A 24,742-nucleotide genomic window follows, 5' to 3' on the forward strand; every position below is an offset into this window, starting at 1 on the left:
ATTCAAACACACTCAGATATCACACAATAGCAGAGGTCCCTTCTACTGCGCTCACTCTTCACCTACTGTCAGAACACAAACGCACTCACATACACTCACACACTCACACTCTCACAAACACTCTCACAGACACACGCGCACACTCACAGACACACGCACACACTCACAGCCATGCGCACACACACAGACACACGCACACAATACACGTGGAAGCACAGGCATGGTACAGCTGTTTAACCAAGGAACATTGAATTGAATTGACTTTATTACTTACGTTCTTCACATACATGAGGAGTAAAAATCTTTACGTTACATCTCCATCTAAATGTGCAATGTGCAATTTATAGTAATTTGTAATAAATAGTATGTCCAACAGGACAGTTAATATAGCATAGATATACAATTGTATCAGCATGAATTAATCAATCTGATGGCCTGGTGGAAGAAGCTGTCCTGGAGCCTGTTGGTTCTGGCTTTTATGGTACAGTACCGTTTCCTGGATGGTGGCAGCTGGAAAAGTTTGTGGTTAGGGTGACTTGGGTCCCCAAAGATCCTTTGGGCCATTTTTATGCACCTGTCTCTGTAAATGTCCTGAATATTGGGACGTTCACATCTACAGATGCGCTGGGCTGTCCGCATCACTCTCTGCAGAATCCTGCGATTAAGGGAGGTACAGTTCCCATACCAGGCAGTGATGCAACCAGTCAGGATGCTCTCAATTGTGCCCCTGCAGAAAGTCCTTCAGTGAAATTGTTCGATAATTCGAACATTCCTTTACGTTTCCCTTCTTGGGAATTGGGATATATAGGACTCAACCAGTCCTATTAACTCTGTGGTAATAAATAGAAAGGAAATGGAAGCAGTGATGGATTTTGTCTTCCTCGGTTCAAAGATTTCTATCGATGGTAACTGCAGTCACAAAATTAAACAGTGCTTACTTCTGGGGATGGCAGCAATGGCAAACCTGGATAAAATACCGAAGAGCAGAGACGTAGATTGCCTATGGAGATCCATATAGTCGCGTCGATGGTATTTCCATATGGAGATCCGTATAGTCGAGTCGATGGTATTTCCATATGGAGATCTATATAGTCGAGTCGATGGTATTTCCATATGGAGATCCATATAGTCGCGTCGATGGTATTTTCAGGTGTGATGTACGACTGTGAGAGCTGGACTATTAGTAAGGCTGAATATAAAAGAATCGACCCTTTGAACTTGGATGCTGGAGGGAAGTCTTAAGGGTTTGTTGGACAGCAAGAAGATCCAACAAGTCAATACTTGAAGAAATGCAGCCAGACTGCTCACTAGGAGGTTTGATTATGAGAGAAAAGCTCAAATATTTTGGCCACATCATGAGAAGACAGGATTCCTTGGAGAAGACTCTCATGTTAGGTAAAACAGAAGGTCAAAGAAGGAGAGGACAACAGAGGCTATGATGGGTAGATAATATTATTCAGAAGATGCGTATGACCTTGGGGGATCATAAGTTTCCAACAAGAAGGCTTGGTGTGCAGAGGTCCATGAGGTCACGAAGAGTCAGACTTGACTTAACATCTGAACAACAGAAAGTTGTTAGGATTTGGGCACTCATGCCAAACTTCTTGAACCGTCTGAGGTGAAAGAGGCACAGTTGTGCTTTTCTCACCACATAGCTGGTATGTACAGTCCACATGACATCCTCGCTGATGTTTATGCCGAGGAACTTGTAGCTGTTCACTCTCTCAACCCCAGATCCATTGAAGTCAATGGGGGTTAGCCTGTCACCATTCTTCCTGTAGCCCACAACCAACTCCTTTGTTTTTGCGACATTGAGGAGGGGTTGTTTTCTTGACGCCACTGTGTCAGGGTGTTGAACGTGGGCAGTCCTTTTTCAAACAAGACTTGCTTTTCTTCTCTAATTTCACATCTTTGATCTTTCAAACTTAGATACAAATTTGCCCTGATGACAGAGCTTCTCATTCAGGCCCACAAAAAGTTAAAAATGCTTAATTATATCCTTAAAAAGCCTGCAATGAAAGATTGATTCTCCCTGTGATTCTCCAGGGCATTTCCAAATTGGAGAGAAGTGATATAGTTTCAGTGGGGGAAGTTTCAAAAGAGAACTGTAATAGAATATGTCTCTCTTCTGTGTCTACTTTACCTTCTGAAGGTGTTGTGTGTGCTGGATTAAGAAATCATAGGTGCAAAGAGACTTGGAAGCCTGAGTGTAGGATTCCCTAAAGGCTAACTTTCAGCTTGAGTCAGTAATAGGACAGGCGAATGCAATGTTAGCATTCGTTTTGAGAGGACTGGAATATAAAAGCAAGAATACTGAGGCTTTATCAAGCATTGCTCAGACCACATTTGGAGTATCATGAGCAGCTTTGGGTCCCATACGGCATAAACGCAAGAAGTATCAGGAACAAGGGTGATGAACTTAAGATCATGGATCAGTAGGTGGAACTTTGACATTGTGGCTATTACAGAGACTTAGCTGTCACAAGGGCAGGAATGACTGTTGGATGTTCCTGAGTTTAGATGTTTTAAAGTAGACAGGGAGTGAGGTAAAAGTGGTGGGGGAGTCGTATTACTAATCAGGGACAGTATCGCAGCGACAGTAAGAAAGAACGTCATGGAGGGATCATCTACTGGGTGGAGTTCAGAAACAGGAAAGGAGCAATTGCTCCATTGGTTTTATTGTACAGACAACCCCAATAGCAGCAGAGACACCGAGGAACAGATCGGGAGGCGGGAGGCGGCTTTTGAAAAGGTGCAAAAATAAGTGTTATTGTCATGGGTGACGTCAACTTCCCTAATATTGTTTGGTGCTTCCTTATTGCAAAAGGTTTAGATGAGGCAGAATTTATTAGGTGTGTTGAGGAAGGATTCAAGTCACAATATCGGACAAGCTACTAGAGAAGAGGACAAACTGAATCTAGTTGTAGGCAATGAACCTGGCTAATGGAAATGTGGGGGTTGTTTAGGGATCACTTGCATGGGGCTGTGGAAAGAATTGTCCCTTTGAGGCAGAGAAAGGTTGCTAGGGGAAGGAACCAGATGTGGAACATCTAGTTGAGAGGAGAGCGTAAAACAGAAGATTTTGACATTAAGGAGGAGGATGTGCTGGAACTTTAGAAAGACATTAGAGTAGATAATACCCTAGGTAACTACAGGAAGCAAGGAAAGAGGCTGCTGCACTTTTGGTGATGATATTAGCGTCTTTACTGGTCACATGAGTAGTGCCATAAGATTTGAGGATGCAAATATTATTGTTTGTTCAAAAAAGCTGATGGGGATAATCCTGGAATTATAGACCAGTGAGTCTTACAACACTGGTGGGGAAAACTTTTGGAGAAGATTTTTAGAAACAGGATTTATTTGCATTTGGAGAAGCATAGTCTGATTAAGGACATTGATGAAGGTAGAGAAGTGGATGTGGAGTATATGGATTTTAGTAAAATATTTGATAAGGTTCCCCATGGTACACTCATTCAGAAAGTCAAGAGGCATCAGCTCCAGGGATACTTGGTTGTGTGAATTCAGAATTGGCTTGAGCAGAGAAGGCAGTGGACGGCTATAGATGGAGAGAATTCTGACTGGAAGCCAGAGGCCAGCGCTGTTCCACAGGGACTTATTCTGGGACCACTTCTCTGTTTTGATTTTTGTAAATGACTTGGACGAGGAAGTGTCAGACCAAGGCCTCCTTTACAGTTGTGATGACGCCACACTCAGGATGGAGGAGCAACACCTTATATTCCGTCTGAGTAGCCTCCAACCTGATGGCATGAACATCGATTTATCGAACTTCGGGTAATGGCACATCCCCCCACCACCCTCTCCATCACCGTTCCCATTTTCCTCTCTCACCTTATCAGCTTTCCTGCCCATCGCCCCCTTCTAGTGTTCCTCCCTCTTCCCTTTCTTCCTCGGCTTTCCTCTCCTATCAGATTCCCCCTTCATCAGCCCTTTATCTCTTTCACCAAACGGCTTCCCAACTCTTTACTTCACCCCTCCCCCCTCTCAGTTTCATCTATCACCTACTACCTTGTATTTTTCCTCCCCTCCCCCATTTCTTACACTGACTTCTCCAACTTTTTTCTCCAGCCCTGATGAAGGGTCTTGGCTCGAAACATTGACTGTTTACTCTTTTCCATAGACACTGCCTGACCTACTGAGTTCCTCCAGCATTTTGTGCATGTTGCTTGGATAAGGAAGTGGAAGAGTGGATTAGTAAATTTGCAGATGACACAAAGGTTGGTAGTACTGCAGATAATGTAGAAAATTTTTGTAGAAAGCAGAACTGGTCTGAGAAGTGGCCGGTGGAGATGAACCTGGAAAAGTGTGGTGAAGGTTTATGAAGTAAGTATCAGACAGGGCTCTAGAGTTACAAGGTGGCAGGAAGGAGTTGAAGAATGGACTTAGCAGAGAAAAAAGCACAAGAAGACCTTGGCAAGCTGATGAAGGAAAACTCCATGGTTTTCTACGGGTATGTGCAGAAAAGGAGGATGACTAGAGTGAGGGCTGGACTGATCAAGGATAGAAGAGAAACGTGTCTAGAGTTGGAGGAGATTAAATTTGGAAGGTCAAGTTTAAAGTCAGAATACAGGGTTAATGGCAGGAATGTTTGCAGTGTGGAGGAACAGAAGGATCTTGGGGTCCACATCCATAGATCCTTCAAAGTTGCCATGCAAATTGATGGAGTTGTTAAGAAGGTTTGTGGTGCGTTAGCCGCCTTTAGTTGGGGGATTGTGTTCAAGAGCCGCGAGGTACTGTTGCAGCTTAGTAAAACGCTGGTTAGACCACACTTGGAATAGTATTGTGTTCAGTTCTGGTCACGCCATTATAGGAAGGATCCAGAAGATCGAGAGAGTGCAGTGGCAATATACCAGGATGCTGCCTGGATTAGAGACCATGTCATATGAGGACCCTGAGCAAACTAGGGGTTTTCCTTTTGGAGGTGGAGATTGAGAGGCAATTTGATAGAGGTGTCCAAGATTATAAGAGGCATAAATCAAGTGGACAGCCAATTTTTGTTTTCCCCAGTGTAGAAATGGCTAATATGAGGGGATATAATTTTAAGATGATTGGATGAAAGTATAAGGGGCATGTCAGAGGTAAGATTTTTACACAGATTGATGTGTGTGTGGAAAACCCTGCCAAGGGTGTTGGTAGAGGAAAATATGCTAGGGACATTTCAGAAACTTTAGATTTGCACATAGATGATAGAAAAAAGAGGGCTATGCAGGAGGGAAGGGCGAGATTGATCTCAGATTAGGTTAAAAGGTTGGGACACATTGTGGACCAAAGGCCTTGTGCTATGCAAGGTTGTTTTCAATGTTCTGGATTCTAATCTAAGAAAGGATGTGCTGGCGTTGGAGAGGGTCCAGAGGAGGTTTACTGGAATAATTGCTGGAAAAGAGTTAACCTACAAGAAGTGTTTGCTGGCTCTGAGCCTGTATTTTGTTTTGATTTGTATTTGATTTTATTGAGGTACAGCACAGAAAGCCCTCCAGCCCTTCCAGCCATGCTGACCAGAAATCCCCCGATTTAATCCTAGCCTAATCACAGGACAATTTACAATGAACCAATTAAACCAGTGGTCCCCAACCACTGGGCCACGGACCAGAACCGATATGGAAACGATATGATTTGGTGGTATGAAATGATATGAGTCAGCTGCACCTTTCCTCACTTCCTGTCATGCCCACTGTTGAATTTGAACGCACGTGAGGTCATCAGTCGGTCATTAACCTACAACTGCTTGATGAATGAAAAAACAGACGTTGCTTGAGAGTTTCTTTGGAAGAGGTGGTAGGGGAAAAAGGCCTAACGATTATGATAACGCAGAGACAGCTGAGGCCGAGACTGCAAAAAAAAAAGAAAGCTTCCTTCAGCAGAAAATACCACGAGTCGTACATAAAATATGGCTTTAATGCGACTGGTGACTTGCACACTCCAAGCCCCCTGTGTGTGATATGTGGAGACAAGCTGTCTAATGAGCCAATGAAGCCCTCAAAACTGCTTCGGCAACTTGAGTCCAAGCACCCTGCACTTAACGACAAACCCGTTGAGTTTTTTGAGCAGAAAAAAACGTGAGCTAGTGGGACAGAAGCAACTGCTGAGAGCCACCACCTCCTCAAATGCTGCTGCTCTGAGAGTATCGTACTTAGTAGCTAGCCATGTTTCTAAGGCTAAGAAGCCGTTCGGTGTTGGTGAAGAATTGATTCTGCCTGCTGCCAAGGACATGTGCTGTGAACAGTTGGGAGAAGCTGAGCTGACAAGATGGCACAGGTTTCTCTTTCAGCTACCACAGTAAGGAGAATCGATGACATAGCGAAGCACAGCTGTTGGAACAGCTTAATGAGTCACCATGGTATACTATCCAGGTCGATGAGTCTACTGATGTCGACAGCAAGGCAATACTGCTGTTTATGTGCGATATATATTTCAAGACAATGTGCACGAGGATATGTTGTGTGCACTGCCGCTGCCAACTAATACAGCTGGGGCAGAACTATTCAAGCCTTTGCATGACTACATGTCAGGCAAACTGGACTGGTCATTCTGTGTTGGAATATGCACAGACGGGACTGCAGGTACAACTGGACGGCTGTCTGGTTTCACTACCCGAGTCAAAGAGGTTGCTCCTGAATGCCAGTCTACACACTGTGTCACACACAGGGAAATGCTGGCTGGCGGAAAAATGTCACCTGATCTTAATAGCGTATTGAGTGACATTGTTGAAGTTATCAATCACATCAAAGAAAAAGCCCTTAACTCACGTCTGTTTGAGCAGCTTTGCGAGGAAATGGATACAGAGCACAAACGCCTTCTCTTACACACTGAAGTCAGGTGGCTATCAAGGGGGAGAGCCCTGGCCAGGGTTTTTGAGTTAAGAGAGCAGCTACAGCGATTTCTTTCAGGAAAAAAGTCACCACTGGTAGCACACTTCAGTGACGAGGAGTGGAGAGCAAAACTCACTTATCTGTGTGACATCTTCAACCTGCTCGATGAACTCAATTTGTCACTTCAGGGGAGAATGACAACTGTCTTCAAGTTGGCAGGTAAAGTGTCTGCTTTCAAAGCCAAACTGGAACTGTGGGAACGGTGAGTGGACAGGGGCATATTTGACATGTTCCCAACATTAGCTGGGATATTGGGAGAGACTGAGGCTGCACCGTCCTACTCATAGCTGGTGCGCGATCCCCTATCTTTGCTGTCGACAGAATTCGAGCATTACTTCCCAACTGCAAATGACCCAAGACGTGCAAAGGAATGGGTCCCTGACCCATTTGTGAATGACCCCGGTGAATCATCCCTGTCAGCACGGAAAGAAGATCAACTCCTCGAGCTTGCAAATGACAGTGGGCTGAAAGGTATGTTTGACATAACATCTCGGCTGGCATTCTGGATCAAAGTCAAGGCTGAATATCCTGAGATAGCCACAAAAGCACTGAAAATGTTGCTTCCATTTCCAACATCATATCTCTGCGAAGCAGGCTTTTCTGCAACAAATGCAACGAAAACTAAATTGCGGAATAGACTGGACATAAGGACCCCCGTTCAAGTATCACTACCTCCGATCACCCCTAGATAGGACCGTCTTATTGCAGGGACACAAGCCCAGGGCTCCCACTGATTCAGCCATATTGGTGTGTTGCAATGATTTTATATGTTCATACGAGGAAAATATGCACTGTGTGTTTAATATCCAAACGTTACTTAAAATGTTATGATGCTATTGACTTATAAGTGACTTATAATTGACTTATCACTATATTTATGTGAGGAAAATATGCACTGTGTGTTTAATTTTAAATTCATTAGATAAACCCTTTTAGAAATGAAATTGAGTACATTAGCCACATAAGTGACTTATAGTTGACTTATCACCTATATTCCGATTGTGATTAACAACCCCCTCTCCCCCCGCCAGCCGGTCTGCAAGAATATTGTCAATATTAAACCGGTCCGCGGTGCAAAAATGGCTGGTAACTCCTGAATTAAACTACCAAATGGTACGTCTTTGGACTGTGAAGGAAAATCAGAGCACCTGGAGGAAACCCATGCAATAGAGTTTAGATGAATGGGGTGGGGAAGGGGGGAAGGAGATCTCATTGAAACCTATGCAGAGGAGTTTGTAAGAATGGTGGGGGGGGCTATTGAAACCTGCCAAATATTGAATGTAGAGTGGATGTGGTCAGCATATTTCCAATACTGAGTGAGCCTAGGACCAGAGTGCAAAGCCTCAGAAAACAAGGACAACCTTTTAGAATAGAGACAAGGAGGAATTTCTTTAGCCAGAGGTTGGTGAGTCTGTGGCCACACGCAGCTGTGAAGGATAAGTCATTGAGTATATTTAAAGTGAAGGTTGATGGTTTTTTGATTAATAAGGGCATCAAAGGTTATGAGCAGATGCAGGAGAGTGGGTTTGAGAGGGAAAAATAAATCAGCCATGATCAAGTGACAAAGCAAACACATGGATTAAATAGTCGAATTCTGCTTCTATGTCTTATGATTACATGGTCTGATTAAATTTTGCAGACATGTGTTTTCACTGGATTTCTACAATGAGTGCTCAAAAGCAGACTAATACAGAATGTGGGAGAGCAAAACGGTATGCCTTTTCTCATCCACTGTAAAAAGTATAATTTACCTAAATTATGTGTAAAATCCACAGTTTCTGAAGCAAACATACACTGCTAGGATTAGTATTTAATTAGTCATTAGTATGTTATTTTGAAAATTATGAAGTGTAGTTATTGGAAACCAAGAAGACTTGTATTTACGTTATCAACAGGCTGTGAGAGGATGTACACATATATTTTCTGTGGGGTAGGAGCCCTATGCATGTTGAAAGTTTGTCAAATTTGTCCTCGGTAGATTAAGTCCTTTTCCAATTTACAAATTTATTTACTAACAGGGTCATTAAAATATAATGGTATTTTGAGAGATTAATTATGGTAATGGTTCTGAAACAGGTTCTGAGTACCTCTGCTCTTGGGCTTTGCTGCTTTTTCAGTGATGGAAATTATGTTTCATAGCTTTTTCATTCTGCAGCATTACAAATATCTAAGTAAGTCTATTATGCTTATGCTCTTTCATTTGAATTATACACACCCAAATTAAAAATCATTTTTAACAGTAATGGGAAATCCCTGAGAGCATATGTGTTCTCCATCATTAAAGAAACTTACATTCGTAAATGATAAAATAATTTGTATTTAGTTTCTTCCCAGAATACAATTAGAAGTTATGCTCTTATTTTCTTTTTATTCCCTTTATTAAGATGTACAAATAATGAGTTGCTTTCTTACCATAGTACTGTGCAATATGCTGCTTTGTATATTAGACAAAATTTACCCGTGGATTCACCATATGAACTGCCAGGGCTTCAAGAGTTACATAAATTTTGTGCATGGCATGCAATTAATGAGAAATTATTGGTGTTGAAAGCAGAATGCTACTGTAAATTTCATGCCAACATTACTACTGGATGTTCATATGTGTACGTAACCAGCCTGCTATCACCAAGAAAAATAATGTCTTGATTTTTCCAACTTGCTATCGGGTAATCTACCAAACACATACACTGAATTTTACTAATGCATATGTTTACCACACATGCGAGATGCATTAATGACATAGATAAAAGGCTGAGTCCAGCCTTGCCATTGGTTTTAAGACTTGGCTCTGATTGTGCCGATACTGGAGAGTCCTAGGAATCTTAGTAGGTGCCTTTTGTGATAATGGGGCAGGAATATGGTGTATGCAGACATCAGTAAGATAATGCAGGCCATTTGCAGACCCAAGTGTGACGTGCACTAGTTAATCTGTGAGTGAACAGTGAAGACCTCCAGGACCTCCAACTTCTATCAGGAGTGATGGACGTGTGTGCTATGTGATCTGTGATGTCAATAAGATTGAAAGGTCAGCCATGCTAAGGTGATCATACATGGATCAATTTCCTAATGGGCACAATTGCACCCAGAAGTAATTACCAACTCAATCGTTGCACAAAATGCCACTTTGCATTAAAAAAAAGAATGTACTGTAGTTGGATCCAACTTCCAGGGTTTATGTTATGCATTTCTTTCCCAAGCCGTGCACATTGCCACCTCTTCAAGATTTTCACTTAAGTTTCTCCACATCTACCAAAAGTATAAACAAGTTTATCAGACTCCCTGCAAGTTCTAACATCTGAAGTCTTGTTCTAAATCTTTCTGAGATTTATTTTGGTTAGCGTTAAATAACTTAGAAGTCCAGAAACACATTTCAGGACAAGATAGTTCAAGTGTCATAAAAAGATTGAAACTTACCTCAGTTTTCTTTGTGAGTCCTTGTTAAGAAAATTTGTTTCATCTCTCAACATGGTTTCACTTGCCTCTGGTTTAAAAATTTTCATTCTCTAGGAAGGAAGGGTGGGCATGAGGGCATCATTCCAAGCTGAAACAAAAACAGAAGTTTTCTTAATCATTAACGGTTCATTTACGTGCAGCTATTCTCCAGCAGCAAATTGTCAAACTGCCATTTTAAATTGGAATTCACATTGCCTAAATAATTACTCCAACTCTTTGTATTACTAGATTATTAAAATAATCACTGCATAAAGAATACCGATACCTTGTTGAACTGCAATAAATTTGAGTTATAATTCCATGATGTTATTAGTCTTCAAATGATAATAACTTTGAAATATAGTACCAATTTAGTAAATTGGTCTTGTGAATTTAGTAATAACTGTGATTAACACTGAATTATTGATATAAGTATAATAAGTGAAGTAACATTTAGTTAAACATTTATTTAACATCTATATTTCCTGCTTAACTCCAGTAGGTGTCTCCGTTTTCATTAGCTACAGTACTATTGACAAAAGCTAATTACATAGTCAAGAAGAGGGAGAATGAAAGGAAACATATAGTCAAGCAGAATTATTGGTGAAGTGTACATTATTTGACATTGTTGCCAACATACTTTGTTCATATGAATTTATGGAAATGCTTTTTAAGCAAATTAAAATCTGGTTTACATGAGATATAATAACATTTTGTGAATCTATATTCATGAATGGTTTTCAAAAAGACCTCTGAGCGCCAAATATTTTGTCATCCGTCCTCCATCATACAGTTTGGGAAATGTACAAGCTACATCAGATTTTATTTCTTCATTCAAATTAAGGACAATTGTTTATCAATGAAGTTGTTCTTCCTTAACTACAATGTTTTATGGGGGTAGAATTCAAATAAAGGTGGAACAGAGAACATGATAGGACACCAACTCAAAGATACTTTTCCCTTCATCCATTCTTTAGTTACAATCATACGCAAGGTTAATAATAAAATGCCAGAAAGTACAAAACCCAAAGCACTGCAGCCAGCAAACTATTCCAATGAGCTGTGTCAAAGGGTAAAATATTTAACAAATACTTAACTTCAATGTAACATCATGTAAAGTAGTAAAGGTAGAACAAGAGTAATTGGTAAATGCAGGCTGATAGAATCGCTGAGGACAGATTCCATCCAGTTGTTTACTGTGACGGTTACAGAGGAATGTTATTCCTTTGGAATAATGGGGGATGGGAACCAGAGCGCCACGGCAGATAGTGGAAAAGTTGTAGAGAAAGAAGTTAAGCCTACATATAAGGAGAGTAATCAAAAGGTTGGGCATAGTGGGACTAATGTTCTGAGCAGTGTATATTTCAATGCAAGGAGTATTGTAGGTAAGGCAGATGAGCTTAGGGCATGGATCAGCATGTATCATTGTGACATTATAGCCATTAGTGAGACTTGGTTGCAGGAGAGGCAGGATTGGCAGCACAATGTTCCAGAGTTCCATTGTTTTAGACATGATACAGTGGGAGGGATGGGGGGGGGTGGTATTACTAGACAGGGAAAATGTCACACTAGTGTTCAGTCAGGACAGACTGGAGAGTTTGTCTCGTGAGTCTTTATGGGAAGAACTGAGGAATAAGAAAGATATGACCATCTTAATGGGTTTATGCTGTAGACCACCCAACAATCTATGAGATTTAGTGGAGCAAATTTGTAAAGAGATCACAGACTGTTGCAAGAGATATAAGGTTGTGCTAGTAGGTGATATTAACTTTCCATATATTGACTTGGATTCCTAACTCTTAAAGGGCAGGATGGGAAAGAGTTTGTCAAACATGTTCAGGGAAGTTTCCTTAATCAGTATGTAGAAGTCCCAACTAGAGAAAGTGTGATCCAGTATTGAACTGTCTCTAGTATCCCTTTTATGGAAAGAGACAGGGCAGGTGACAAAAGTTAGTGCAGGGGAACACTTTGTATCTGGCGATCATAATACCATTAGTCTCAAGGTAACTATTGATCCTTGGGTAGAGATTCTGAATTGGAGAAAGCCCAATTTTGATGGTATCAGAAAGAATCTGGCAAGTATGGATTTGGATAGATTGTTTTCTGGCAAAGGTGTACTTGGTAAATGGTAGATCTTCAAAAGTGAAATTTTGAGAGTACAGTGTTTGTATGTTCCAGTCAAAATAAAAGGCAAGGATAACAGGGGGGACCTGGATTTTTGAGAGTTATTGAGGCCCTGTTTTAAAAAAAAGGAGGTACATAGCAGATATAGGCAAGCAGGAACAGATACTTGAGTAACATAAGAAATGCAAAAGAATACTTAAGAAGGAAATCAGGAGGGTTAAGAGAAGACATGAGGTTGCTCTAGCAGATAAGGTGAAGGAGAATCTTAAGGGCTGCTACAGGCATATTAAGAGTAAAAGGACAGCAAGGGACAAAACTAGTCCTCTGGAAGATCAGAGTGGTAATCTATGTGTGGAGCGGGAGGTGGGGGAGACCTTAGATGGATTTTTTGCATCTATATTTACTGGGGAGATGGACACAGAGTCTATAGAAATGAGGAAATGCAGTAGCAAGGTCATGGATCCTGTACAGATTACAGAGGAGGAAGTGTTTGCTTTCTGAGGCAGATTAGGGTGGATAAATCCACAGAGCCCAGCAAGGTGTTTCCTCAGACCCTGTGGAAGGCAAGTGTAGAAATTGCAGGGGCCCAGCAGAGATATTTAAAACATCCTTCGCCACTGGTGAGGTGCCAGAGGTTTGGATAGCTAATGTTTTTCCATTGTTTAAGAAAGGCTCTAAGAATAAACCAGGAAATCATAGGATGGAGAGACTGACATCAGCAGTAGGAATGCTACTGGATGGTATTCTAAGGGACCAGATATATAATTATTTGGATAGACAGGGACTGATTATGGATAGTCATCATGGCTTTGGGCTTAGTCGAGCCAATCATAGAGTTTTTTGATGTGGTCACCAGGAAAGTGGATTAAGGCAAGACAGTGGATGTTGCCTACATGGACCTTCATAAGGTCCTGCATGGGAGGTTGGTCTATAGAATTCATTTGCTTGGCATTCAAAATGATGTAGTAAATTGGATTAAACATTGGCTTTGCGGAAGAAGTCAGAGAGTGATTGTAGATATTTGTGTCTTTGACTGGAAACCTGTGACTGGATGTGTGCTGCAGGGATCAGTGTTGTGTCCATTGTTGTTTGTCACCTATATCAACAAACTGAATGATAATGTCGTAACCTAAATCAGCAAGTTTGCTGATGACACTAAGGTGGTGGATAACTGGGAAGACTATCAAAGCTTGCATCGGGATCTGGACCAGCTGGAAAATTGGACTGAAAAATGGCAGATGGAATTTAATGCAGACAAGTGTAAGGTGTTACATGTTGGGAGGACCAACCAGGATAGGTCTTACACAGTGAGCGGTAGGGCACTGAGGAGTACGGTAGAACAGAGGGATTTGTGAATACAGATCTATAATTCCTTGAAAGTGGTGTTACGGGTAGATATAGTTGTAAAGAAAGCCTTTGGCATATTGGCTTTCGTAAATCATTGTATGAGCACAGGAATTAAGGTGTTTTGTTAAAATTGTATATGACATTGGTAAATCCTAATTTGGAGTATTGCATGCAGTTTTTGTCACCTACCTACAGGAAAGATATCAATAAGTTTGGAAGAGTGCAGAGAAAGTTTACATGGGATGTTGCTGGGATTTGAGAACCTGAGACGTAGGAAAAGTTTGAATAGGTTAGGACTTTATTCCCTAGAATGTTGAAGATTGAGGGGAGAACATAGGAAGTAGGAGCAGGAGTTGGTCATCTGCCTGTCGAGCTTGCTCCACCATTCAATAAGATCATGACTGATCTGACCATGGACTCATCTCCACCTACCTGCCTTTTCCCCATAACCCTTAATTCCCCTACTATGCAAAAATCTATCCAACCTTACGTTATATATATCTACTGAGGTAGCCTCCACTGCTTCATTGGGCAGAGAATCCCACAGCTTCACCACTTTCTGAGAAGAGCAGTTCCTCCTCATCTTTGTCCTAAATCTACTACCCCGAATCTTGAGCCCATGTCCCCTAGTTCTATTCTCACAAACCAGTGGAGACAACTTTTCTGCCTCTATCTTATCTTTCCTTTCATAATTTTATATGTCTCTATAAGATCTCCTCTCACTCTTCTGAATTCTAGTGAGTACAGACCCAAGTGACTCAATCTCTCCTCATAGTCTAACCCCCTCATCTCTGGAATCAACCTGGTGAACCTCTTCTGCACCGCCTCCAAAGCCAGTATATCCTTCCGCAATTAAGGAGACCAAAACTGCACGCAGTACTCAAGGAGCAGCCTCACTAGTGCCCTGTATATTTGCAGCATAACCTCCCTGCTCTTAAATTCAATCCCTCTAGCAATGAAGGCCAACATTCCATTTGCCTTCTTGATAGCCTGCAGCACCTGCAGACCAGCCTCTTGTGATTCATACACAAGCTCTCCTAAGTCCCTCTGCACAGCAGCATGCTGCGATTTTTACCATTTCAATAATAACCTGCTCTTCCATTTCTCCTTCCAAAGTGGATGACCTCGCATTTACCGTCACTGTACTCCATCTGCCAGACCCTTGCCCACTCACTTAATCTATCTATAATCTCTCTGCAGATTCTCTATATCTTCTGTACAATTTGTTTTTCCATTCAATTTGGTATCATCAGCAAACTTAGATAAACTACATGTGGCCCCCTCTTCCAGATTGTTAATGTATATTGTGAACAGTTGTGAGCCCAGCACCGACCCCTAGGGCACACCGCTCACCACTGATTGCCAACCAGAGTAACACCCATGTATCCCAACTCTCTGCTTTCTATTAGTTAACCAATCCTCGATCCATGCTAATACATCACCCCCAACTCTATGCATCTTATCTTATGGATAAGTCTTTTATAGAACGTAGAACATAGAATAGTACAGCACAGTACAGGCCCTTCAGCCCACAATGTTGTGCCGACGCTCAAACCCTGCCTCCCATATAAGCCCCCACCTTAAATCCCTCCATATACCTGTGTAGTAGTCTCTTAAACTTCACTAGTGTATCTGCCTCCACCACTGACTCAGGCAGTGCATTCCACGCACCAACCAATCTCTGAGTAAAAAACCTTCCTCTAATATCCCCCTTGAACTTCCCACCCCTTACCTTAAACCATGTCCCCTTGTATTGAGCAGTGGTGCCCTGGGGAAGAGGCGCTGGATATCCACTCTATCTATTCCTCTTATTATCTTGTACACCTCTATCATGTCTCCTCTCATCCTCCTTTCCTCCAAAGAGTAAAGCCCTAGCTCCCTTAATCTCTGATCATAATGCATACTTTCTAAACCAGGCAGCATCCTGGTAAATCTCCTCTGTATACTTTCCAATGCTTCCACATCCTTCCTATAGTGAGGTGACCAGAACTGGACACAGTACTCCAAGTGTGGCCTAACTAGAGTTTTATAGAGCTGCATCATTACCTCACGACTCTTAAACTCTATCTCTCGACTTATGAAAGCTAACACCCCATAAGCTTTCTTAACTACCCTATCCACCTGTGAGGCAATTTTCAGGGATCTGTGGACATGTACCCCGAGATCGCTCTGCTCCTCCACACTACCAAGTATCCTGCCATTTACTTTGTACTCTGCCTTGGAGTTTGTCCTTCCAAAGTGTACCACCTCACACTTCTCCGGGTTGAACTCCATCTGCCACTTCTCAGCCCACTCCTGCATCCTATCAATGTCTCTCTGCAATCTTTGACAATCCTCTACACTATCTACAACACCACCAATCTTTGTGGCGTCTGCAAACTTGCCAACCCATCCTTCTACCTCCACATCCATGCTGTTAATAAAAATCATGAAAAGTAGAGGTCCCAGAACCGATCCTTGTGGGACACCACTAGTCACAACCCTCCAATCTGAATGTACTCCCTCCACCACCACCCTCTGCCTTCTGCAGGCAAGTCAATTCTGAATCCACCTGGCCAAACTTCCCTGGATCCCATGCCTTCTAACTTTCTGAATAAGCCTACCATGTCGAACCTTGTCAAATGCCTTACTAAAATCCATATAGATCACATCCACTGCACTACCCTCATCTATATGCCTGGTCACCTCCTCAAAGAACTCTATCAGGCTTGTTAGACACGATCTGCCCTTCACAAAGCCATGCTGACTCTCCCTGATCAGACCATGATTCTCTAAATGCCTATAGATCCTATCTCTAAGAATCTTTTCCAACAGCTTTCCCACCACAGACGTAAGGTTCACTGGTCTATAATTACCCGGACTATCCCTACTACCTTTTTTGAACAAGGGAACAACATTCGCCTCCCTCCAGTCCTCCGGTACCATTCCCGTGGACAACGAAGACATAAAGATCCTAGCCAGAGGCTCAGCAATCTCTTCTCTCGCCTCGTGGAGCAGCCGGGGGAATATTCTGTCAGGTCCTGGGGACCTATCTGTCCTAATGTATTTTAACAACTCCAACACCTCCTCTCCCTTAATATCAGCATGCTCCAGAACATCAACCTCACTCATATTGTCCTCACCATCATCAAGTTCCCTCTCATTGGTGAATACCGAAGAGAAGTATTCATTGAGGACCTCGCTCACTTCCACAGGCTCCAGGCACATCTTCCCACCTTTATCTCTAATCGGTCCTACCTTCACTCCTGTCATCCTTTTTTTCTTCACATAATTGAAGAATGCCTTGGGGTTTTCCTTTACCCTACTCGCCAAGGCCTTCTCATGCCCCCTTCTTGCTCTTCTCAGCCCCTTCTTAAGCTCCTTTCTTGCTTCCCTATATCCCTCAATAGACCCATCTGATCCTTGCTTCCTAAACCTCATGTATGCTGCCTTCTTCCTCCTGACTGGATTTTCCACCTCACTTGTCACCCATGGTTCCTTCACCCTACCATTCTTTATCTTCCTCACCGAGACAAATTTATCCCTAACATCCTGCAAGAGATCTCTAAACATCGACCACATGTCCATAGTACATTTCCCTGCAAAAACATCATCCCAATTCACACCCGCAAGTTCTAGCCTTATAGCCTCATAATTTGCCTTTCCCCAATTAAAAATTTTCCTGTCCTCTTTGATTCTATCCTTTTCCATGATAATTATAAAGGCCAGGGAGCGGTGGTCACTGTCCCCCAGATGCTCACCCACTGAGAGATCTGTGACCTGACCCGGTTCATTACCTAGTACTAGATCTAGTATGGCATTCCCCCTGGTCGGCCTGTCCACATACTGTGACAGGAATCCATCCTGGACACACTTAACAAATTCTGCCCCATCTAAACCCTTGGAATTAATCAGGTGCCAATCAATATTAGGGAAGTTAAAATCACCCATGATAACAACCCTGTTATTTTTGCACCTTTCCAAAATCTGCCTCCCAATCTGCTCCTCAGTATCTCTGGTGCTAGCAGGGGGCCTATAGAATACTCCCAATATAGTAACTGCTCCCTTCCTGTTCCTGACTCCCACCCATATTGACTCAAAAGAGGATCCTGCTACATTACCCACCCTTTCTGTAGCTGTAATAGTATCACTGACCAGTAATGCCACCCCTCCTCCCCTTTTTCCTCCCTCTCTATCCCTTTTAAAGCACTGAAATCCAGGAATATTGAGGCACCTTATCCAATGCCTTCTGGAAATCCAAGTAAGTAATGTCCATTTGTTCCCCTCTACCCACTGCGTTCATCATATCCTCAAAAAACTTCAGTAAGTTTGTCAAACCGGACATGCCTTTGCTGAATCCATACTGTGTCTGCATGATGGATCTATTTCTTTCCAGATGCTTCACCATTTCTTCTTTAATGATAGCTTCAAGCATTTTCCCAACTGCAGGTGTTAAACTAACCAGCCTATAGTTACCTACCTTTTGCCTACATCCTTTCTTGAACAGTAATGTGACATTCGCCGTCTTCCAATCTGCCGAGACCTGCCCAGAGTCCTGTGAATCTTAATAAATAATCACCAAAGCCTCTATTATAACTTCTGCTATTTCTTTCAGTGCCCTGGGATATATTCCATCAGGACCAGTGGAGTTTTCTATCTTCATGCCCACAAATTTGATCAGCACTACCTCTTCAGTGATAACTATTGTATCAAGGTCCTCACCTCCCATCACGTCCATAACTTCTCTCTTTGGCATGTTACATGTGTCCTCCATCATGAAGACCAACACAAAATAGTCATTCAAGGCCTCTGCCATTTCCTCATTACCCCGTATCAATTCCCCTTTCTCATCCTCCAAGAGAACTACATTCACTTTAGCCACCTTTTTCCACTTTATATAATTACAAAAACTTCTACTATCTATTTTTATATTTTGTGCTAGTTTATTTTCATAACCTATCTTCCCTTTCCTTATTGCTCACTTAACGGTTCTTGGTTGCTTTTTAAAGTTTTCCCAATCTTCCAATTTCCCACTATTCTTGGCAACTTTGTATGCACAAGCTTTTAATTTGGTGCCTTCCTTTATTTCCTCAGTTATCCATCGCTGGCTCTCACCGTACTTACTATCTCTTGCTTTTAATTGGAATATACTTTTATTGAGCACCATGAAAAATCTGTTTGAAAGTCTTCCACTTTTCCTCAAATGTCCCACCATAGTGCCTGTGTTCCCAGTCTAACCTATCCAACTCCTCCCTCATCCCATTGTAGTTTCCCTTGTTTATGCATAATACACTGGTTTTAGATCAGTGTAACCCTCCACTTGTATGAGAAACCCAATCATACTGTGATCAATCTTTCCAAGAGGATCCCTAACTACAAGATCACTAATTTTACCTGTCTCATTGCACAGGTCCAGATCTAAGACGGCATTTTCTCTTGTAGGTTCAGTAATATGCTGTTCAAGAATGCCATCACGGATGCATTCAATTAAGTCCTCCTTAAGAATGCATTGACCAACTTGATTCACCCAAACTATGTGTAAGTTAAAGTCCCCCATGATAACTGCTGTTCCATTCTTACATGCCTCAGGTATTTCACTGTTTATTGCTTGTGCCACGGTAATGTTATTATTTGGTGGCCTATAGACAACTCCCACCAGTGATTTTTTTCCCTAATCTCTACCCAGATGGATTCAACATCCTGCTCCTTAGATCTTATATCGCCGCTCACTATCGCCCTGATCTCATCTTCAATTAAGAACACTACCACACCTCCCTTAACTTCCTGCCTATCCTTCCTTATTAACTGATGTCCTTAGATATTTAATTCCCAATCCTCTCCACCCTGCAACCACGTTTCCGTAATAGCCACTAAATCATACCCCTTTGTACTGATTTTTTACCACAAGTTCACTGACTTTGTTTCGAATACTACAGACATTCAAATGAAGTGCCCTTACACTCATTATGCTTTTAAAAACTTGTAATCTTTTACTCTTTTGCACTTGACTTTTCTTCACTCCACTCTTATTCTTTTTTTATCTTTTGCTTTTACTTTACCTTTATCCATACTTTTTTTTTACTTTATCCATACTTCTCCAATCTGTTGAACCCACCCCTCTACTATTTAGTTTAAAGCCCTATCCCCAGCCCTAGTTATGCAATTCACTAGGATCCAGGTCCCATCACAGTTCAGGTGGAGCCCATCCCAATGGTACAGATCCCTCCTTCCCCAATACTGGTGCCAATTTCCCACGAATTCAAACCCACTTCTTCCACACCAATCCTTGAGCCATGTATTTAACTCTCTAATGTTCTTGACCCTATGCCGATTTGTACATGGCTCAGGTAGTAATCCAGTGATTACCACCGTCTTTTGGTTCTGCTTTTTAATTTAGTCCCTAGCTGCTCAAATTCCCTCAGCAAAAACACTTTCCTTGTTCTGCCTATGTCATTGGTAGGACCACGACAACTGGATCTTTCCCCTCCCACTGCAAATTCCTCTGCAGGTCAAATAAGATGTCCCAAACTCGGGCACCAGGCAGGAAACACAGCCTTCAGGATGCTCTATCCTCACAACAGAGAACTCTGCCCATTCCCCTGACTATACTACCCCAATTATCACTACATTTCTCTTCTCTCCTTCCCTCTTGAGATTTGATGGAGCTGTATAAAATTGTGAGGGGTATAGATAGGGTAAATGCAAGCAAACTTTTTCTACTAAGAGTTGGTGAGACTAGAGGGCAAAAGGAGAAATGTTTAAGGGGAACATGAGTAGGAAATTCTTTATTCAGATGTTTGCGAGAGTGTGGAATGAGCTGCCAGCATAAATGATGGATGCGGAGTCAATTTTTAAATCTAAGAGTAATTTGGATCAGTATGTGGAATAGAAGGGTATAGAGGGCTACGGTCCTGGTGCAGGTTGATGGGGGTAGGTAGATAAATGGTTTGCATAACCTAGTTGGGCCGAAGGCCCTGTTTTCGTTATGTAGTGTTCTATGATTCTATTAGCATGCAAGTAATAATAGGTTTCATATTTCACAGTTGCTCTTCTTCTATTCTCTACTGCAATAACTGTGGTTAAGTTGTACAGACAGTTGTCAACATAAACTGGGTGTAAACCCTGTTTAAATTCAAAATATTCATATAAAAATTATTGATAAAAGTGCCAAACTAAATGTGCAAAACAAATAAATGCATTTTTAAAAATTGGATGTAAGTAACTTCTTGGCAGAAAACTACCAGGGAGAGTTAAGGAACTACAGGAGGAGAAAAGATGACTTTAAGTCAGCCGCAAGGCTGGGGGATTTAAATGATAAGTAGGGATTCCAACTACTGTAAATGTATTTCATCGTGGTCTGTAGGTCAGGATGTACAAGGAGCAGAGAAACTGTCCAAAGAAACATTTCAAAGAATGTGCCTTTGGTCATTTTGTTAGTTTTTGCTGATAGATTTTTCCTGACAGATCTCCCACTGTCTTTTTGCTTCTAATTACATCAAGATCCTATTGATGTAATTGGATGTAATGGGATTGTGATTTGCTTGGAGGTTTCTATCTCCCTCAGACATGCAAGCCAATCCTCCAATAAATTCAAGCTCAACCAGAACAAAGCAGGTATTTCCCCCAATCCTGTAACTGACTTTCCTGCTTGGATTCTTCTGTGCAGGTACTTAAAGTTAATGGTTAATTATGTATTTCAGTATCTTGGTGTAAAATGAAACACCAATCATTGTAAAGGGTACACATTTTTAATACATTATTAAGAAATGCATCATGCTCCTGTAAGTTTGTATTTTTTATAAGTAAACTTTAATTATTTGAATTAATCCAGACTTGACATGCTTCATTCAAACAGAATCCTGTTCCTGTTTTAATGCTTATTTTGTAGCCTGGGATAAAATACACACACAGGCCAACAAATACTTTTTCGGGTCTTAAATTCCTTTATCTGTTTTAGATGTTTTATTGCAGAAAGAGGGTATCAAAATACGCGTGCAGTATGAAAATAACTAAAACAAAATATACAGAATCAATACAGTAGTGGTGAATATTTGGAACACATGTGCTTAACTTCCAAACACATATAGGCTAGACCTTGAAATGAGTTCTCCTCAATCACGCTAGTAGGCCAATTATGGAACTTAGCAATCACGCTATCCAGTGCTGATCAATTTACTCGTGAAAATCTTTCCTCACCAAACCTGGAAAAAAGCATTCGAACGACATCCTTTCTAGAACATGGCAACTCTTCGTTCTACTCCACCCATGCAAAATGACATCATTGTTTTCTCTTAAAGGCACAGGTAGCTATTTCAGCATTACCAAGGTGAATATATAAGTGCACCTTAACAATAAAAAAATGGATGTTCCACGGTCACCTGGTTACATTCTTCCCTGCATACCAGTAAGTGTCCGCCGTTACTCACTCACTGCAAAAGTACTTTCAACCTCTTTAGCTGCCTCTCTGAATAGAACTGAACTTAGACTAGCCAGTATCTACGACACTGCTCCAGGACTTATGGAGGCCACATCTAGGACAGACCTTGGTTCGTGATGTGGGTTAGAGTCCTGTCCAGCATTTACTCTTCCACTCCTGCAGGGTGCTGCAACAGGAAAACTACCAACACCTGACCCTGTATCGGCTGTCACGGGCGCTATAGTCTCAGTTCCAGGAGTTTTGTTGGCTAGGGTCGAGATTATGTACACTATGTTTCGACACATCTTCTCCCAATATCACACCACTCTCTGAATCCTCAGAATCTGATTCATGTTTCAGGGAAGGACTACCCTAAATTACAGGAGTTTGCAGTGACCTCTAAGGAACTAGGATGGGAACGTTCTCACGGGGCCTGATGTCTACCCTGTTCACCCTCTTGATAGGCCCTCTCTCCAAAGGGTGCACAGTGTATGTGTTGTCTAGCACCTCTACCACCCTGCAGACAGCTGATTTCCAAGCATCTTGGATTTTATTACGACCCAGTGGTCTGTTCTGGAGGTAAACTAGTGCATTTATGTCTTCTATGGACAATGAATTTTATCCTCCTGTCAGGCAATACATTCTGCAGCCTTCTGTTCAGAGTATTCTTTCACTCTGGCATGAGCATCACTCAGTCGTTTCTGGTGTATGGCTAACCAGTCATATTTCCTGTCTACAGACTGTCCTCACCCCAGCAGAGCGTCCACTGGCAAGTGGGGATCAACACCAAACAGTAGGTAATAAGGGGAATATCTAGTGGTTGCGTAAGGCGTCACATTTATACATACACTCACTCGGGTAGATGCTCTGGCCACCTGCGTTTCTTTTCTGGAGGCAATGTCCGCAACAAATCATGCATCGTCCTGTTGAAACACTCACACTGAGCGTTGCCAGAAGGATGATGGAGGGTAGTACAACTTTTCTTTACCTCGTATAGTTTGCAAAGCTCAGTTATGACCTCACTTCCGCAGTTACGGCCCTGGTCAGAATGCAACCTCTCAGGAACACCATACTCCATAAAACATTCCCTCAAGAGCTCCTTTACTGTGGTATCCGACTTTTGATCCTGAGTTGGGAATGCTTGGGTGAATTTTGTAAAAATGTCTGTGATTACGAAGACATTCTTACGTCCACCAGCTGCCGGCTCAAGCTCAGTGAAATCTACAGCGACAATTTCGAGTGGCCTAAAGCAAGAAATGATTTCATGGGGGATGGATATTAGGGTGTAGCTCTTCAGTTAGAACACAACGCAGACAATTTTTGATCCACTGAGCCACATCCTTGTGCATGCTCACCCAAAAACACCTGTTTCTCAACAAGTGCAGAGTACACTCTATGCCTTGATAGCTCTATAGAGTCATGTACGTACCCTAACAGTTTACTCCTCAAGCTGGTAGGTAGCAGAACCTGATAACACTCCCCGTGCTTCTCATCCTCAACTACACAATACAGTAACCCTTTACACTCCCTGATCCTGTCCCAATGCTTTAACAGAGACAACACCAGCTTAGGCAGAGCTCTATTTTCCTTGCCATTCAGCTTTCTTTTTCTGCCCCGAAAGTTTCTGAAGACACTTAACACAGGGTCTTGCTGCTGAAAAGTGTGCAAATCCTCAGCAGAATAATTCGGAGAGGTTGGGTTTCCTTGCATCAGATCACTTGCATCTCTAGTACCAGCTTCAAGAGCTCAAATTTGCTTCACCGTACAGCTTTTAAGACCAGCTGTAGCCAGTGAGGGGTCAAGAGCAGTGCCATGATTGATCAGAATACAGATCAGCACAAACCCATCAAATCCAGCATCTGCTGAGACAGGCTTAGGCTCCCCTGCAAATGGCCGCCTAGAGAGAGCATCAGCCATGGTATTGTTCTGACCTGGACGATACTGAACATCAAACACTGACAGCTGTGAGATCCATCTCTGCTCAATTGTTCCCAACCTACCAGTTTTCAAATGCGATAACAGAATATTATCAGTTATTACGGTGAATTTGGAACCCAACAGGTAACCACAAAACTTCTCTACTATAGCCCACTTAAGTGCAAGCAGCTCTAATTTCATGCCACTGTAATTCCTATCATTCTTTTCAGCATTTCTCAATCATTGGCTTGCATATGCAATAACTCTCTTAGTTTCTCTCTGTTGCTGATATAAAACAGTTCCTCATCCGTGACTGCTTGCATCAGTCTCCACTATGAAAGGCTGTGTGAAATCGGCAAAGCCAAGGATAGGTGAACTGGTCAGTTTCTCTTTGAGCAGGTCAAAGGCAGTTTGACATTCTTCCGTCCAAGACTGTTTTAACAGCCGGTTTGTTTTACTAGGACTCCCTGCACCAAGACACAAATTCACTACATCATGCAACGGACCTGCAATCTTTGAGAATCCCCGAACGAACCGTCTATCATAACTACAAAAGCCAAGAAATGATCTTAAGTCTTTGACTGTAGACAGTACTGGCCATTGCTGAACAGCCAAGACCTTCTCGGGATCTGTGCCTATC

At 42.1% G+C, this 24,742-nt stretch overlaps 1 protein-coding gene across 1 annotated transcript in view; it reads right to left on the reverse strand.

Moving 5' to 3' along the window:
* Window positions 1–22,025, reverse strand: part of s100p (S100 calcium binding protein P) — a 62,246-nt gene extending 40,221 nt beyond the window's left edge. The window contains exons 1-2 of the mRNA XM_072254566.1: window positions 21,966–22,025; window positions 10,302–10,428 (exon numbers count right to left, since the gene is read on the reverse strand). Coding sequence (XP_072110667.1) covers window positions 10,302–10,387 — 86 coding nt within the window. The 5' untranslated portion in view covers window positions 10,388–10,428; window positions 21,966–22,025. The remainder of the gene's footprint in view (window positions 1–10,301; window positions 10,429–21,965) is intronic.
* Window positions 22,026–24,742: the final 2,717 nt, after the last annotated feature.

Source organism: Mobula birostris, chromosome 4 (genome assembly GCF_030028105.1).
Source record: "Mobula birostris isolate sMobBir1 chromosome 4, sMobBir1.hap1, whole genome shotgun sequence".
Classification (NCBI taxonomy): domain Eukaryota; kingdom Metazoa; phylum Chordata; class Chondrichthyes; order Myliobatiformes; family Myliobatidae; genus Mobula; species Mobula birostris.